The 17,878-nt window shown below is 41.3% G+C and overlaps 1 protein-coding gene across 1 annotated transcript in view; it reads right to left on the minus strand.

Annotated features, from left to right (window-relative positions):
• C8A (complement C8 alpha chain) overlaps positions 1-7,438 on the minus strand; it is a 60,236-nt gene extending 52,798 nt beyond the window's left edge. The window contains exon 1 of the mRNA XM_045547924.1: positions 7,241-7,438. Coding sequence (XP_045403880.1) covers positions 7,241-7,317 — 77 coding nt within the window. The 5' untranslated portion in view covers positions 7,318-7,438. The remainder of the gene's footprint in view (positions 1-7,240) is intronic.
• Positions 7,439-17,878: the final 10,440 nt, after the last annotated feature.

The raw sequence follows: 17,878 nt of genomic DNA on the forward strand, positions 1-17,878 counted from the left end.
GACAGTGGGTTGTTCTAAAGTGAGTTTTCTGCTCTTGTCTGGTCCCTCTCCAAGTGCACCTACTTCCCCTTTGAACTTCTCTGCGGGTTTTGACACAGCACAAAAGCTCTCACCAGGACATTCCCTAATTTCTTTTCCTGTTTTTAAATTTCAATAGATTTAGGGGGCATACGTGGTTTTTTGTTACATGGCTGAATTATTGGGGAAGTCTGTGCTTTTAGCATACCCATCACTCAAACAGTGTACAGTGTACCCAATAGGTAATTTTTCATCTCTCACCCCTTCCCACCATCCCCATTCTGAGTCTCCAATGTCCATTAAGTCACTCGGTATGACCATGCATACACACAGCTTAGCTCCACATATATATGAGAACATGCAGTACTTGGTTTTCCATTCCTGAGTTACTTCACTTAGGATAATGGCCTCCAGTTCCACTCCAGTTGCTATAAAAGCCATTATCTTATTCTTTTGTATAGCTGAGTAGTACTCCATGGTATATATATACCACATTTTCTTTATCTACTCATTGGTTGATGAGCACATAGATTGATTCTACATCTTTGCAATTGTGAATTGTGCTGAGATAAACATGGATGCAGGTATCTTTTGATATAATAACTTCTTTTCCTTTGGGTAGATACCCAGTAGTGAGATTGCTAGATTAATGGTAGATCTGCTTTAAGTGCTTTCAGAAATCTCCATACTGTTTTCCATAGAGGTTGTACCATCAACAGTGTGTAAGCATTAATTTATTTTCCTTATAGAACTTAAACTATATAAAATGATCACATAAACTTCTCTTCTGGGAAAGAAGCTCTACAAAAGCCGAGAACAAGGATTTTGTCTTTCTCAGTCCCTCTTATCTTCCCAGGCCTAGAACAGTGCCTGGCACATAGTAGTAGGTGCTGGATAAAACACGGTAAGGGTGGATATGTCAATGAAAAAGAAAAGTCCTCACCAGAAGCCAAGCAGTTGCTGATGCCATGCTTCTTGCACAGCCTGCAGAACCCTGAGCCAAATAAACCTCTCTTCTTTATGCACTACCCAGCCTCAGGTATTTCTTTAAAGCAACATAAAATGGACTAAGACATCCTCTGTTAACCACTTTTTCCTTCATGAAACTTTCATGTTTTGGGCGTCTTCAGCATACTTCCTTGCTCTCTGCCTACCTCTGGCCAGTTCCCTTTGACTTCTCTTCTAAAATCTGGAATTCCTCAGGATGCAGTCTTATTTATCCTCTTTTCTCTTTCTGCTTTTCTCACCCTTGAGGAAGTAATATTCATGTCCTTGGCTTCATATAGCATCTGTGCTAATGCCTCCTAAATTTAGAACTTTGACCGAGGCCACTCCTCTGCAGTCCTCTTTTGTTTATCCAATGGCCTCATTTTATATCTCTACTAGTTGCCTCTTGGGCATGGCGAACTTAATGGCTCTACATCTAAATGCTTAACTTTCTCCTTTAACCAACTCATCTCCTTGCTATGACTTCCTGTGGGCCAAGACCTTTCACTTCACCTTTCTCCAATTTATTCTCTGCACAGCAACCAGGATAATTTTTTTTAAATGAGAAATCAGATAATATCTTTCCTTTATAAGGGATTTTTCTTATGTTTTCTGTGTTTAACACACATAGAATAAAATCCAAATTCCTCATCATGGGGCCCAAGGTTCTCTGGGATCTGGCCTCTGCCCTTTTTGACAGCTGCTCATGGCACAGTTCCCTGCTTTCACACTGCTCCCATCCTTCCTGTCATCCTGAACATGTCACCCTAAACATGACATCCTAAACATGTCATCTTAAACATGTCATCCTGACCATGACAAGCCACTTCCCGCCACAGGGTCTTAGAGCATGTGATCACTCTCCTTTCCCTGGTTCTTGACATGGCTTCTCCCTACCATCGTTCACATCTCAGTTTAGCTGCCACTTCCACAGAGAACCCTCCCCACCAGCCTAACTTTAGATTGCTCTGATATCCTGTATCAAAGGGCTCCATTTGTTTCCTTCATAGTGTTTATCACAATTTTTAATGAAATTTTGTTTACGTATTTACTAACTCCATCACTACACTGTAAATTTCCATGAGTGTAGAGATGTTATCTGTTTAGGTCACTACCTAGCACCTAGAATACCTGGAATATTTATTTATAGAATAAATGAGTGAAATGAATGCAAAAAAGTATCTACTTGTACCAGGTATACATAGAATTCCATATGGAACTTTTAGCATGTGCTAAGCGCTCCACAAGGTATTTGCATAATGCTATTTCCTTCACACAGGGTTCTAGTCATACTTCCTTCATCTGGCTAAACCTTCCCACTTCAGTTTATTTTGTCCAGATAGCTTTCCTTGACCTGTCCACCCTATGCAAACATAGTGCTGTAAACACAGAGCTTCCAACATTTTATTTCTTCTCCTAGACGGCAGGTTCTGGATGGCAGAGATCATGACCATATGGCTCATCATCATACCCTAGAGCTGAGCACAGTACCGGGTGTATAGTGGGAACTCGATAAGCAAACTTTTGTATTAATATATTCTCTCATCTAATCTTAAGTTATCTCATTAAAATTTCACAAGAACCCTGTGGAGTAGGAATTATTATACCCATTTTATAGGTGAGTAAAACAGATTCATAAGGAAATGAAATAACTTTCTTAAGGTTATATGAGCAGTAAGTGGCAAAGCCAGGTTTCAAGCCAAGGCTGTTTGACTCCAAAGCCTGTGCATCTTTTTAGCACTCTAAGATGTACTATAAAGGATTTCTGACAAAAGAGAAATAGTCATAAAAATAATTTTTATGTAGCTTCTGTGCTAAGTACTTTATGTAAACTTTCTTAACTCCTGACTCCTGTCAAGAACTGTATGAAACATGGATTATCCCATTTTATAGATAAAAAATTGAAACTAAGAGAGTTTAAGTAACTGGCCAAAATTCTATAGCCACTAAGTTGTGTTGCCAGGACTTAAGCTCAGGTTAATCATGCTCATAGCCCAGATCCAATGCCATGTGAAGTATAGTTAAAGATTAGTTATTCTGAATAAAAATCTTCATAGGACCATGACTCACTTTTGAGTCATATCTACTACTGCAATTGTTTATATAATTAAAAATTTATGTTGCCTGAATACATATTGACTTTCAATCATCTGAACAACTATCGAAGGTATTCACATGGCCCTGGCCCAAGGTACTTTGGTAAACATACTCTGATGACCTAAAAGCAAAAAAATCAAAAGAAAAATCATGGCTGAAACTTCTTTAGGGTCTACTGCCTATATGGCCTGTTTAATAAAGCAAAAATCCTTCAGATGCTTGGATGGTTGTCCTCTATATTTGGGGTCCCATTCTCATTTCTTCAATTCCCCCAAAGACTTCTGTTTTTCATCAGTGGGAATATCGGGTTGAAAATGTTATGAAAATCTTTAGATATCTTAACTCCAAATTAAATATTTGTCTTGCTTGTAAGATGGATGCTTATTTTTGAAGAGTTTTGTTTTGTTTTTTGGTGGGTGGGGTAGTAGTGTAGTGGTGGTGATAACATGAATCTGATATTAGAAGGCCTGAGTGTGCCACCAGGTAGGGGGATGATTTGGAACATACCAAATCACTTTGTTTCTTTCAGGCCTCTATGTGGGGGTATAATTAGAAGGCTGTAATGAGAATTAAATTGGCCAAGAGTTGTAAAATGCCTAGCAGAGTGGTCTTGTTGTTATTCAATACTCTCCTTCCCTCAGTAGGGCTCAGTTTCTTCCTCTGTAACATTAGTAGATTAAACTAGATGTTAAGTCCTTCCTAATTCTAAAGACCTGTGAAATAGAAATGATGGAAGTAGCAAACTAGAACTTTTAAATGAGTTATTGTAAATATATTCAATTATTTAAGGAGAATTATGAACATAATGAGGAGGGAAGTGGAAGATATTAACAAATACTAAATGAAATTTTTAAAGCTGAAAATTATAATAACTGAAATGAAAAATTGGATAGGCTTAACAGCAGATTAAATACTGCAGAAGAAAATATTAGTAAACTTGAAGATATAGTGGTAGAAACTAACCAAAATGAAACAAAGAGGGAAAAAAGACTGCCAGTAACAAAGAAGGACACAGCCTCGGTGACAGCAGTCTACCATCTCTGTAATTGGACTGTCAGAAGGAAGGTGAGACAGTGTGGGCCAAAAAACATATTTGAATTAAGAATGACAAAAAAAAAAGTCCAAATTCGATGAAAACTGTAAACCTATAGAACTATACCAAGGCATATCATAATGACACTGCTGAAAAAGATAAAGAGAAAACTTTAAAAGACATCAAAGAAAAAAACATAAGTAAAGAGGAATAAGGCAGATTTCTCCTCTTGGACACTATACAAGCCAGAAGATAATGGAATGACATTTTTCAAGTGATGTGGGGAGGGAAGAGGAAGAAATCATTCACTTAGAATTTCATATTCAGCAAAGAGATCTTTTAAAATAAAGACTTTTTAGACCATAAATAAAGAAGAATTTATTGCCCAAAAGATCTGCATTACAAGAAATGTTAATGATCTATGTTATAACTCTTGGAGTAACAACCAAAAAAACTTAAATAAAGTAGAATAGCTAATACATCAATTTGGAATTAGAAAAATATTTAACCTTAAATATGGCCCCAAAATGGAGAAAATAGAAACAAAGAAGACATGGAAAAAATGGAAAACAAATAGCAAAATGGTGTACTCAAACCCAAGTATATCAATAATTACATTTGGTGTAAGTGTTTTCTCTAATTACTATGATTAAAAGACAGAGGTGGTTAGAGTAGATAAAGCAAGACTCAGCTATGTATGTCTCTACATGAAGAATACTTCAAAATATAGTCATATAAGTTAAAATATTAGAAAATATTTGCCATTACAAACACAAATCATAAGAAAGCAAAAATAACTATATTGATAATAGACAAAATAGACATGGAACAAGGACAATTGCCAGGGATAACAAAAGCCTTTCATAATGGTAAGGGGGCAAATCATCAAGAAGACAGAACAATCCAATATGTTTATGTGTGTGTTTGTATTTAATAACAGAGTTTCAAAATACATGGAGCAAAAACTGATAGAAAGGAAAAGAGAAATAGGCAATTCCACAAATGCAGTTGGAGATTGCAACATCCTCCCTCAGTAATTGATAGAACAAGAAGATGAAAACATGAGCAATATTAACAACCAACTTAATTTACTTAGAACTACACTGAGCAACAGAAGACTACACATTTTTGAATGCACGTGGAATATTCACTGAGATAGATCATACTCTTAGTCATAAAACAAATATCAAGAAATTAAAAGGACTGCTAATTTTTAAAACTTCTAAGCAACACACATACTGAAAGGTACTATGTGTATAAAATATAGAAAGCCATTGATTTTGAGGCTAAAGATTTTAACTTTCTTCCATCATTGTTTTAAAACAATTTTCTTAACTCATTTTTCTATTAAGACTTTATAATAAGCAACTGTTAGACATGAGCTTATAAATGTGTACCATAAAAACTGTAAATATATATCATCTGTTTTCAATGTCAGGATTCATGTGAGACTTTATTTTAGGGGAAAAAAGGAGTACTATCACTAAAAAAAAAAAAGAAGAAGAAGGAGAAAATTAAAATCCCTGACTGATTTGGAAGATTTATGTCGATTGGTATGTTATAAATTTGTTCTGATTATTGTCAACCATCAGACAGAATGGAAATACCAAAAATTAACAATAATAATCATATAACACCATTGATGACAGCTTTCACTGCACGCTTACCCGGGATTAGGCATTGTTCTAGGTATTTTTCATGCACTTAATTCTTGCTCTTACTTTCTTCCCATTTTACAGATGAGGAAAATGAAGTCAGAAAAGTTAAATAGCTTGCCTGAGATCACACAGCTAGGAAATGCCAGTGCCAGATTTTGAACCCAGTAAAGTCATTTCCCCATGTAGTTTTCACTTTCAAAGCCAGTGTCAGACACCCTGGCATTAGACACAAAGACCTCATAATTTCCTACTTCAGCACTTTGTCAAGTATTTAATTGGTTCTCTTTTGCCTTGACTTGAAATTTGCCTCTTCACTGGTCTGTCTGATTTGATAAGTTCATCAAACATCAAGACTCTTTGTTCATTTTCAAAAAGGATTATAATGATAAGCTTTTATAATTAAGAGTATCTCAGCAGAGATTTCTTCAGTTCTCTTGCCTTTATCTTCTAATTATTAGAGATGAATTTTCTGATTTTTCAAAAATTGTATTTGCTTTAAATACAAGTTACAAATTAACTGCTTATTAAAATGCTTTTCCCCCTTCTGAACTGTTACTTAAAACAAGAAAGAAAACTCTCTTGCTCTAACATTTAAAAGCACTAATGGTTCAAAATTGCATCATCTAACGAGAATTTGAATAAAATAACTCTATTTAAAATCTTTAATGTTTGGGAGATGGGGACTGACTGCTTTAAAGCTCTCCTAAAGGTGAAATAAGGGGCTGCTTAAGCACCACAAAATACTCCAAATTGTGGTGTTAAAAACATGAAGCCAGGTTGGAAATTTCAAGGAAATTGAATGCAATGTACACGTGAAAATATCACCTCCCTCTATTATCCCATAGCAAGAGGTAAGCTCAGGTTTAGAATGAAATAACCCAGCATCTCCACAATCCTTTGCTTTTCCCAAAATTATTTTGCATACATTATGTAATTTTATCCTCCCATGCAATATGAGACGGGTATTCTTATGATTCTCTTTTACAGAAAAGGAAATAGAGGTGAAGTTAACTGTCCAACATCATTCGAGAGAGCTATCATTTATTAAGTGCCTATTATAAGCTAAGTGCATTTTATATCCAGGATCTTATTTCATCTACTAATGCAGAAGAGGCATTATTATTCTCTACCACTAGCAGTTGTATAGAAGAGGCACTATTATTCTCACTGGACAGCTAGGGAAACTGAGGATCAAAGAGATTAAGTGATTTTCTCCAGATTCCCCAGCTTCTAAGTATTAATATTAGAGCTGTGATTTACACATGGACTGATCTGACTCCAAGTGCATGGTCTCTTCACTTTCCCATCCTCCTTTGCCAGATCAGTAATAATATAAAAAGAGGTTGCATTCCATCCTAACAGAGCCCACTGCAAGCATAAAAGTGTCTCAGTTCCCCAGCAGGTGATTCCTATATGCAGATTTTGCAGAGACACATGGCCCACTTACTGGTTCACTTTCTCCTGTGCAGTTACCCCAGGCTGACGAGTCATCAAAGACAAGACGAAGAAAGCAACAGCAAACATTTCATCCAGAATCCACCACACTATATTGCCTTGAAGGAATACAACGATCTATTCAGGGGATTGAAGTAACAGATGTCTACAGGCTGGGATCTATAAGAGCTATCTAATGGTTGAAACTAACAGTACTTACCCAATTTCCATTCAAATGTGTTTAATTAGTAACCAGGATATTGATTAGCCAAATACCCTAAAAGTGGCCCAGACACCAAAGACCTCTGCCCTTTAGACTTTTTGAAAAATAATATTCATCTGGTTAAGGAAAGGAAGATATTTAACCAATACCAGTTTTGCAAAGGGATCTTATTTTCAGACAGAGGCAAAAACCAAACCAAGATGCAGTTCCAGAATTCCTATTCTTTTTCAGTGGCCCTTGGAACTTCTGAGGTCAGATCAACTTCTGAGGTCTTGTTTTGCAAGACTGTAACAAGGCTAATGCTGGTATATCAGCTCAGGCATAAAGCAGCCAGAAAAATGTAGGAAATGTTAATAGTTACGTGGAGATTCCACTATTTATTGGCAAACATCTGTAGCCTGGAAAATATATGTTATTCAATGGACCTTTCCACTTTTCATACAGACATTGGGTATCATTAAGATCCAGCATATCTGTATCTTGAGGGGACCAGATGTCTTAAATAGACATCTTCAGAAGCATTCTCTAGAATTATAATGTCAATAACAGCCACACATCTGCACTGATGATGCTATACCTACACACAATCTCTTGCTCTTCCAGACACAAATTAAATTAAATAAATAGAGATGGGCAGATAGGTAGGTAGGTAGGTAGACAATAATTGAACACCTACTATGTGGCAGGTATTTCATATGTCTTATTTAATCCTCATAAGAAATCTGTGAGATGGAAACTATTAACTTGATTTTGCAGTCGAAGAAATGGAGCTCAGAGAAGTTAACTAACTTGCCCAAGGATGTACAGCTGGATCAATGTCCTTGGGGACATTGAGATTCTCTCATTAGCAGGATTGTCCAGTAGTATCATTATTAATCTCAAGGTTAGGTGAAAAAAATTTTTTTTCACCAGTGACTTTTATAATTGACATGAAAGTGTTTTTTTTTTTCTTTTTTTTTATTTCAGCTTATTATGGGGGTACAAAAGTTCAGGTTATATACATTGCCCATGTCCCGCCCATCCCCCTGAGTCAGAGCCTCAAGCGTGTCCATTCCCCAGAGAGTGCGCCTGGCACTCACCATGTAGTCATACCTCCATCCCCTCCCCTCACCCTCCACCTCCCCGAGTCAGCACCTTCAAGCATGACCATTCCCCAGACGGTGCGCAATGCACTCATCATGCAGGCATACACCCATCGCCTCCCCCCACCCCCCACCTCAGTCTGATATCCAATTGGTATCCTTCCCAAATGTGCATTTAGGTGATGATGAGGGAAACCAATTTTCTGGTGAGTACATGTGATGCTTGTTTTTCCATTCTTGGGATACTTCACTTAATATAATGGGTTCCAGCTCTCTCCAGGAGAACCAAAGAGATGTCGTATCATCGTTATTTCTTATAGCTGAGTAGTACTCCATAGTATACATATACCACAGTTTACTAATCCATTCGTGAATTGATGGGCATTTGGGTTGTTTCCACATCTTTGCAATTGTGAATTGTGCTGCTATAAACATTCGGGTGCAGGTGTCTTTGTCACAGAATGACTTTTGTTCCTTTGGGTAGATGCCCAATAATGGGATTGCTGGATCGAATGGTAGGTCTACTTGAATCTGTGTAAGGTATCTCCATAATGCTTTCCACAGGGGTTGCACTAGTTTACAGTCCCACTAGCAGTGTACGAGTGTTCCTGTCTCTCCGCATCCATGCCAACATGTGTTGTTTTGGGACTTTTTGATAAAGGCCATTCTCACTGGAGTTAAGTGATATCTCATTGTGGTTTTGATTTGCATTTCCCTGATGATTAGAGATGTTGAGCATTTTTTCATGTTTGTTAGCCATTCTTATATCTTCTTTTGAAAAATTTCTATTCATAACTTGTATCCTTAAGAAATGTGTATCTCATTTAAATGTGGAGATTTTGAAAAGGCACCCAGCTGTTATTAATACCTTCCTTTCCTTAGAGATTTGAGTAAAACTTGACAGAAGTGAATATCAATTCTGGGTCCTGGAAGGCCCCTCAAGCGTCTAATTTTCATGGTCTCTTCCTCCTTCCTCTCTTCAGTTTGACTCCTGGGTTCCCTTGGCCTCAGTCCTACCCTACTTCTAACCCATGTAGAAAGCCAGTCTTTCTCCTTTTCCCACAGTTAACCCAGTCAGGACAGGCGTTTCATAATGCTTTATTGAAGATGTGGAGGGTGGTGCGGGTGCTATATCTGGACACCCCTGGGCTTGCTCCGGGCAGCACATGTGGGAACCACCTCTTTGACCAACTGAGACATTTATGGTTATGACAACTTGGGGGCTGTGCTACTTGCACCCAATGGGTAGAGGCCAGGGTGCCACTCGACATCCTACAATGTCCAGGGCGGCCCCCATGACAAAGAGTTATCTGACTCCAAATGTCAGTAGTACCTAGCTTGGGGAAACACTGCACCACAAAAAGGCTGGTTTGCCTTCCCCTGACCCCTGAAACCCTGGTAAATTAATTTCCCTCTTATTTTTACATACAAACCATAATGTCTTCCTACCTAAATGAGCTCGCTCTTAAAATTTCTCTGATGCCTTTTCTCCTTGCCCAAGAACTCAGTGGCAGTCAGGACTGCACTTTAACCTTTATCAGCTGTCCCACTCCTGTCCCCAGCAGGGTCACTTAATTTCTAACATATTCCTCTGTAATATTTTCTCTCCAAGCTTCCCATCTTCGTCTTCACTGTCTTTGATCCATTTCAGGGCCTCATGCCTCTCTGAAGCTCTCATAACTGCCCCTAGTAGGCCTCCACTTCTGCTACTACAAACCTCCCTCTACGTCACTGCTAGATCATCTTCAAGAAAACCGGCCCAAGCAACATTACTCTCCTGCTCAGAGAGCTTCAGTGGCTCCCCCATTGTTTATAAAATTAAAACTCCAAAGTTCTTCATAAATGGGTCTCAACTCCTCTTTGCAACCTTGTCAACTGTGACCCTCCAAGTGTCCCCACAGTATATAGTCCAGGTTCCTTGTACCTTCCTCACCCTTTGCCACTGCTGTGACTTTGCTCACACTGGGCCATCCACCCAAACTTATCCATTCCCTCCTCCCTTCCTGCCAAGCGTCTTCGCAAATATCGGGTCTCTCATGCATCTTTGGCTGATGGTTCACCTGGAAGGTATCTCCTTTATCTAAAGCTCATAAACATACTAGCAGCACTATTAAATGTTGCATCATATTAAGATTTTCTAGGGGAGCACGGTACATCTGGAGAGTGAATATTTCTTTTCTTTTTTTTTTTTTTTTTTTTGAGACAGAGTCTCACTCTGTTGCCCGGGCTAGAGTGAGTGCCGTGGCGTCAGCCTAGCTCACAGCAACCTCAGACTCCTGGGCTCAGGCAATCCTCCTGCCTCAGCCTCCCAAGTAGCTGGGACTACAGGCATGCGCCACCATGCCCGGCTAATTTTTCTATATATATTTTTAGCTGTCCATATAATTTCTTTCTATGTTTAGTAGAGACGGGGTCTCGCTCTTGCTCAGGCTGGTCTTGAACTCCTGAGCTCAAACGATCTGCCTGCCTCAGCCTCCCAGAGTGCTAGGATTACAGGCGTGAGCCACCGCGCCCGGCCGAGAGTGAATATTTCTTTAGGGTAAATTCTACGTTGGATCCTTCTTTGTAGTCACTAATATCATTTGACTCTACATCCTTAATAAGAAATATTTGTTGATTAAGTGAATAAGCAAATGAGTCAATTAAAAATAGGTTAGTATTTCATAATACTTTCAGGTATATTTTTTCATTTAATCCTCAAAATAATCTTCTGAGATAAATATCATTATCCTGAAGAGAATCCTGAGAGCCAGAGAGACAGTGATTAAGGTGGAAAAAGGAACCAAGATAAATAGAGTTCCAGGTCCTGTGCCTGACCCTTTACTTGTCTGTTAACCTTCACAGCAATCTTGTAAGGTCAGTAATGCCAATGCAATTTTGAAGATGAGGATGTTAAGATTCCGAGTGGTTAAGCAATTTGCCTGCAACCACACAGCTGGCGAGTCTCAGAGTGATGGATTTATAATCCGTCCAACTGCAAATCTTGAGATCTTTTCGGTCTGGTCACATAACTACTAAGGGACATATCAGGACTAAGGTCTGGTCTGGACCTTCTAGCTCCATGCCCAGTTCTCAGTCCATTACACCTTAGTGGTGAATGAATACAATTTCCAGGGGACAAAGAAAGTGAAATAAAGTGAATGAAAAGATCATCACAAGATGAAATCAAAAGAGAGAAGCTAAGTCAAATGGGATTGTGCCTCTGTGAGTGTGTGTGTGTGTGTGTGCACATGCATACACATGTGCTGAGACGGGGGTGGGGTGCCCATCTGTTTTCAGCCCAGGTGTTCTAAGATGAATGGGAAATGCCAAAAAATTGTTAGGTTTGCATATGTGGATTTCACCTTAATTGTAGCATTCTGTTATCAAAGATAGATAGTTATAAAATACCACGCAGAATAGACAGCGAGATGGCAATTCATTTTGAAAACACATTAACTGTCTTGAGGAAACACTTTTCACTATCTAAATCAGCCCGTGAGTTATGGCCTCAGAAGGGAGCCTGTCCTCTGTTGGCTCAGACTGCTCGCCACCTCAGGGGGACGTCCAGATCTGTGCTCTCTGGGGAGCTTTTAGAAGCTCTGCACCATATTCCCTGTGCCGGCCTGCAGCTCACCCGGTCTGGCTGGGAGATCTACATTCTGCAAATCTAACGCAAACGGAGGCAATCTGATGGAGTGGAAAGAATACAGCTTTAGGCCAGAAAGTGCCGTTAACCAGTTTTTGTGTCTTTGCCTTCATTTGTTCATCTGTAAAATGGAAAAAATAATACCTATCTATCAGGATAGGATTTAACATTAAACAAAGAAATCTATTCACAACTGGACATTTCCAATACATGTTGCTGCTTTATTTAAAAAATGCTTCCCCTTGCCAGTGTCTATTTTTCTCCATTCATATGCATGGGAGCTTTCATTTAAGTACCAAGAAAGGGGAGAAGTAGAATAAAGGGAGGATCTGGTAAGAAGACTATTGGAGGAAGATGGAATGTGGGAAGTTCATGTCCAGGTGCCTTGGACTGATTTTGAGCCCCTCTGCAGGGAGGGTGCTACCAGCAGAAGCTGATGGAATGATTCCAGCTGTAAGGCCCAGGTGGCAAAGTGGTAGAGGGGCCCCTTCCCCATCTCTGCCGAGGTTCCAGGGACATTATGGCATCTCAAGGGTTAAAAACTTTGGGAGCAACTCAAAGTAGCAATTTCAACCTGGACATGGCGATCTCACAATGGCCACAGCCAACATGGAGTATCTCTGAGCAGCTGACTGATTGGCAGTCGGCATGAGGGGCTACACTTACAGTTTTGTGGGTTGATTCGAGGTATCTATCTGGGGGCCGTGTGTGTGTGTTTGTGTGTGTGCATGTGCACATGCATGCTGGATCATGATATTCTGCTCCCTCACTAGAGAAACCTGCAAAGTATTCAACATAGTACCAGGCAAATGAGCATCTCCCATCCACTGCCTTCCACAGTGTCCCCTCTCCATCCTTTGTGAGATTACATGTCTATTATATCTGTTTTTCCTCCTGATTGCCTCATCAGGCCCTGGCTGCATCCAACAGACATTAGCGGTGGGTTTTTGACTGGAAATGAAGTGGGGCTGGTTTAAGTAATTGGTTTCAATCAGAGGCTTTATAGTGGATGGGCTAATGTGTTTCTGGTTCTCCCCACTTCATACTGAAGCTTTGTATTTGCATTTAAGGGGGTGGGATGAGAGGGAGTCAGTGTTTGGCTCATTAGAATAGAAATTAAAGAACTTTTCTCAAAAAAGGCATTCAGCCTTGTAAGCAGCTCTGGCCAACTTGGGGCAGACCTTTGGGAAATCCGTCTTGGAATTTGGCTGTAATAAAAACCAGAGTTAATCTTCAAATTCCCCAGGTTTTGTCCGCAGGTTGATTGTCCTCTTCTCTGCAATGCCTTCACTCACGGTTTGGTGCAGGGCAGCCCTGTCCTCTGTTCCCATCCATTTGGCAGTATGTCATTCACCCCACTGGCGATTTCTGGAAACTCCTGACAGGCAGGGCTGTGCCTGGCCCAGTGGACATATCTGTCCACTAGAAACACGAGAGTCAGTGAACGGAACTAGCTCTCCACAGCCGGCCAACTTCCTCTGCCCTTTGTGCAGGCAATAAGGAAGCATGCTGTGTGCAGAGATATTAAAAACAACACTAAAACAGACTGGAAAACAGTGGCTTTGTGTGGCCACCATGCTCAGGCAATTCCAAGCAATGTCCCAGGCAACATCACCTTGCCCACAGTTCCCGATCTCCCATCCCCTCCCAGCACCACGTGAGATACCTGCTCACTGTCTATTCTCCCAATACCCTGCAAGCTTCCTGAAGGCAGGGGCCATAATTTAAATCATCTGTGTATTCCCGGTGCTGATACACAGTAGGTGCATATGTTTTGTGCAGTTATAGGAAGATGGCCGCTTTTACATTCAACATATCTGAATGGAAATCCCAACATCACCATTAACCAGCTATGCAACTTCGGGCAAGTTATTTCACCACTATGCCTTAATTGCCCCTCCTGCATAATGGGTTTGCTGGTCATTAGGTTTATAAATATGTATGTATTATATGTATATAGACACATACATATTTATATCATACACACACACATGTAGTACCTAATCCATGTTTGCTGAATGGACCTGAATTAACAGGCATTTCCAGACAAAATCATAAATGGATGCTGCTTCTCTTTGTAATCCTCACTCCCGCCCTTTCTGTCATGACTCTTTGCTTCAGAAACACCCTCCTGCAGCCATTCAGGCTGGGCTTGCTCTCAGCCAGTGCTCATGGTACCGCCGAAGAGTCATTAATGGTGTGCAGGTCTCCAAGAAGCTGAGAGAGTAGACTCAAGTGTGTGCCATTTCTCTATGTATTTTAGGCATCATTATGTCATCAGCACATGGGTATTTACAGTTTAAATGAGGCCCCTTGAATCAATTGTAGCCTTTAAGTCTCAGATGGGTAGTGACCCAATGGATTGATGGGTCAGAACCTGAGCTGTGGGATGACTGACCACTTTTTCCCCATTACGTCTCAATCAGCGATACGATGCACATGGCAGTCAGTCAGCTCCGGTGTGTGTCCTGCCCAGAGCCGGGATTAGGCACTGTGCTGGGCGCTGAGCCCTCAGAGATGAAGAGAACACAGCCCTGCCCACCACACTGCCAGGCCCGGGGCCGAGTGTGCGGGGGAGAGCATGGGAGGTCCACGCTGGAGCGTCCACCCACAGCTGCCTACATGGCACAGGGGCTTTGGGGATGCAGGGGGAGGGGGTGGGGAAGCTGGTTGATGTAGAAGTTTCTTAGACAGGGAAAGGAAGGAAGAGCAAGTGTTCCAGACAGAGGGAATAGCATGAGCTAAACAGGGAAGATGACCAGGAATGTGGCCAGCTCTGGAGTCAGCCACCTCTCCGGCGGGCTAGAACCACGTACACCAGGAGGAAGGAAGGGTGGAAGGACAGGCAAAGGCCACAGCAAAGGGCCTGGGTTTTGTGGTTTTGTTTTGTTATTGTTGAGACTAAGATGTGGACCCCATTCCCAAGCACGGGAGGCGCTGCTGAGCCCCTGGAAGCTGCCAGGCCTCCTGATGAGACCTGCTCTTCATACTCGGGGGGCCACCAGAGGATGGTCTGGGTGGGGACTGAACTGAGACTGGCTCCCGGAGCCTGGAACACCATGCACCTGCCACACGAGGGGAAATCCTTGGGGGCAAAGGGGACAGAGGGAACTCAGAAGCTCCTGGTCAGGCACCTGCAGTCTTAACACCAGTCTGCACCAGGAGCACATTACAGGACCCTGGGACTGTCACTTGACTTTTCTGGAATTCAGTGTCCACACCTGAGGGCTGACTCCTCTCCACAGCCTCCTCCAGTCTGAAATCTTAGGCTTCTATAATCCTAATCTCAGAAATCCCTCTTGGAACTGCAAGACTAGGAAACATACGTACATATATATTTCCAAACCATCCAAGTCTCTTTTAATACTTTTATTCAAGATTTGTCTTCCCATGAGACACTCTGGGCTGTCAGTCTATAATTAGACTTTCTCCCTGCTCACAAAGCCGGACTGTGTGGAGCGAGAGACGGAGCCGGATTAGCCCACTGCAAACAAATTCGGTCAGACTCCTTCTGCCAGTGTTGGTTCCGGTTGAGTGGATTTCAGCGGCTCCTGGGTGAATGTTAATGCCTCCTATGTACACAATTGCAAGAAAAACAATAACCGTGTGTGCCTCCCTTTCTTGAGAGTGCTCTGGGTTTCACTTCCAAGCAACTCTGTGATGTGGCAGGGAGCAGGGTGGGGCGTGGCAGGGAGGCGGTGCAAAGAAATTAGAAAGAGCTTAAGACGGGAGGTAGGGCACCTGGGTTTCAAGGCAAACTCGGCCACTGATTTCTTTCATAACCTTGCAAAAGTCACTTTAGCTCTCTGAGTCTTGGGTATCTCGACTATAAACTGAGACTAAGAACACCTGCCTTGCAGGCCTGCTGGAAACAGTAATTGAGATAATGTACTTGAGAGCCTCTGGCAAAGCTCTGTGGGCGAGGGGCCCAGCACCAAGGATCGCAGGCTCGGCCTTCCACTGCACAGGGGCAGGGGTCAGGCAGGCATAGAGCATGCCGTAGGTTCAAAATTCTTGCTAGCATCACAGTCCTAGAAAACAGAAGGGCGTCCAGACCAGATGCCCATGCACTCTGATGGCAACTGCCCTGAAATTAGACGTAGGTGTTCAATCTACGGGGGCAGAAAGAAAAGCACTAACATTTATTGAGCACGCATACTTTTCCTGCAATCCTTTCGGTAGCTTTGGATGGAAATTCTTATACCTTGTCCAGAGATGAGGGAAATGAGGCCAAAAGAAGAAGGCAGGAAGGAGAGAGGATGAGGCCAGGTTAGCCTGACTTGAAAGTCTGCCTGTGACCCTGTCTTTGGCATTACAAGCAGATTAATATCAGATTGAGATGGGGACAGATATGTAGTAGGTTATGAAGAGAATAAATATTTGGGGGAGTGCTGCTAATCTCTCCAGAGAGGCGTCAAGGAAGAGGAGCAGTGTCATAACCTGTAAGCATCATGAAGGCAGGTGCTGTTCACTCACGTTAGTCTTCCCAGCACCGAGAATGTCAGTGCCTGGCATAGAGCAGGCATCAATAAATATTTGTAGAATAAATGAATGACCCCTATGAGACTCATAATCCACAATACTGAAACTATATAATTGTGTTCCAGTAGCTGATTAAGCAACAAAATATGAAGCTGGGACCTTCTTTCTCCTTTCCCACTACTCATTTGTTTTTAGTTACCCTAAACCTGGATACGCTTTTTTCTTATCCCCAGAAGTGGTATTGGAACCCAAAGGAGGAGTACGCATTTCTATAAGAATTGATCATATAGAAAAAGCATTTGGACATGGACATGGGATTCACTTCTGGCAGATGAAATGCAGAGGGAAATCTGTTGGGTAACTTCTGGGGAGACTGTCTACTCTGATGAAGAGAAAGAAATGTGCAAGTAGAGTCTTCATTGCTCTTCATGCTTTTGGACGTAGCTGTATTAGGGCATGATACTTGGAGACACCCTTTTATGTCTCTATTATAACCATAAACTAAACATGCCCAAATATCACTGATGCAAAAAAAAAAAAAATATGTATGCCCCAGGTAGCTCTCTCATCTCAGAGGAAAAGAGACACATGGAACAAAATGGCCCAGCAAACCTGTACACCTTCAGCCTGAAACAGAGTTGCTCAACCAAATCCAGACTGGACCAGCTCACCCTCCACCTGCCACAGCTGGAAGTAGAGCTGTACAGCTGCCCACAGGTCTGTGAGAGAGGACATGGTTTAAACCACTGAGTTGTGGAATAGTTGTTATGCAGCATTATTATGACAATAGCTAACCGGTACAGCATCTTATTCCATGCTTTGTTGTCAACCGAGCTGCAGAATTTGAGGTCGCAGCCCGGAACCACCCTGATATGGAGGGGAACATAGTTAAGAAAGTTCTTGAGAGAGGTCTCTTGGAGTTTGGAAACTCATGAACAGAGACTTGACCTACTTCTCTCCTGGTTTCTGAGATGTGCTAGAGTAGCCCATGCATGAAGTAGTATGATTAGAACAAGAAGGTTAAAATACTGGATTGGGTATATCCTCATTGCCAAAGTGACCAAAAAGCCATGGATTTGCTTATAAGATATAGGAAAGTGGATTTAGACAGAGCTAAAGGCAGTGACTGGAAAATAAATAAAACCATATCGGATTTGTACCTCCAGTTTGAATTGTTCAATAAACCCACTCCACTTAGTATTTCTCTCTGCCTAAAAAACCTGAAATCCACTTCAA

The sequence above is a fragment of the Lemur catta genome, chromosome 3, assembly GCF_020740605.2.
Source record: "Lemur catta isolate mLemCat1 chromosome 3, mLemCat1.pri, whole genome shotgun sequence".
NCBI lineage: Eukaryota > Metazoa > Chordata > Mammalia > Primates > Lemuridae > Lemur > Lemur catta.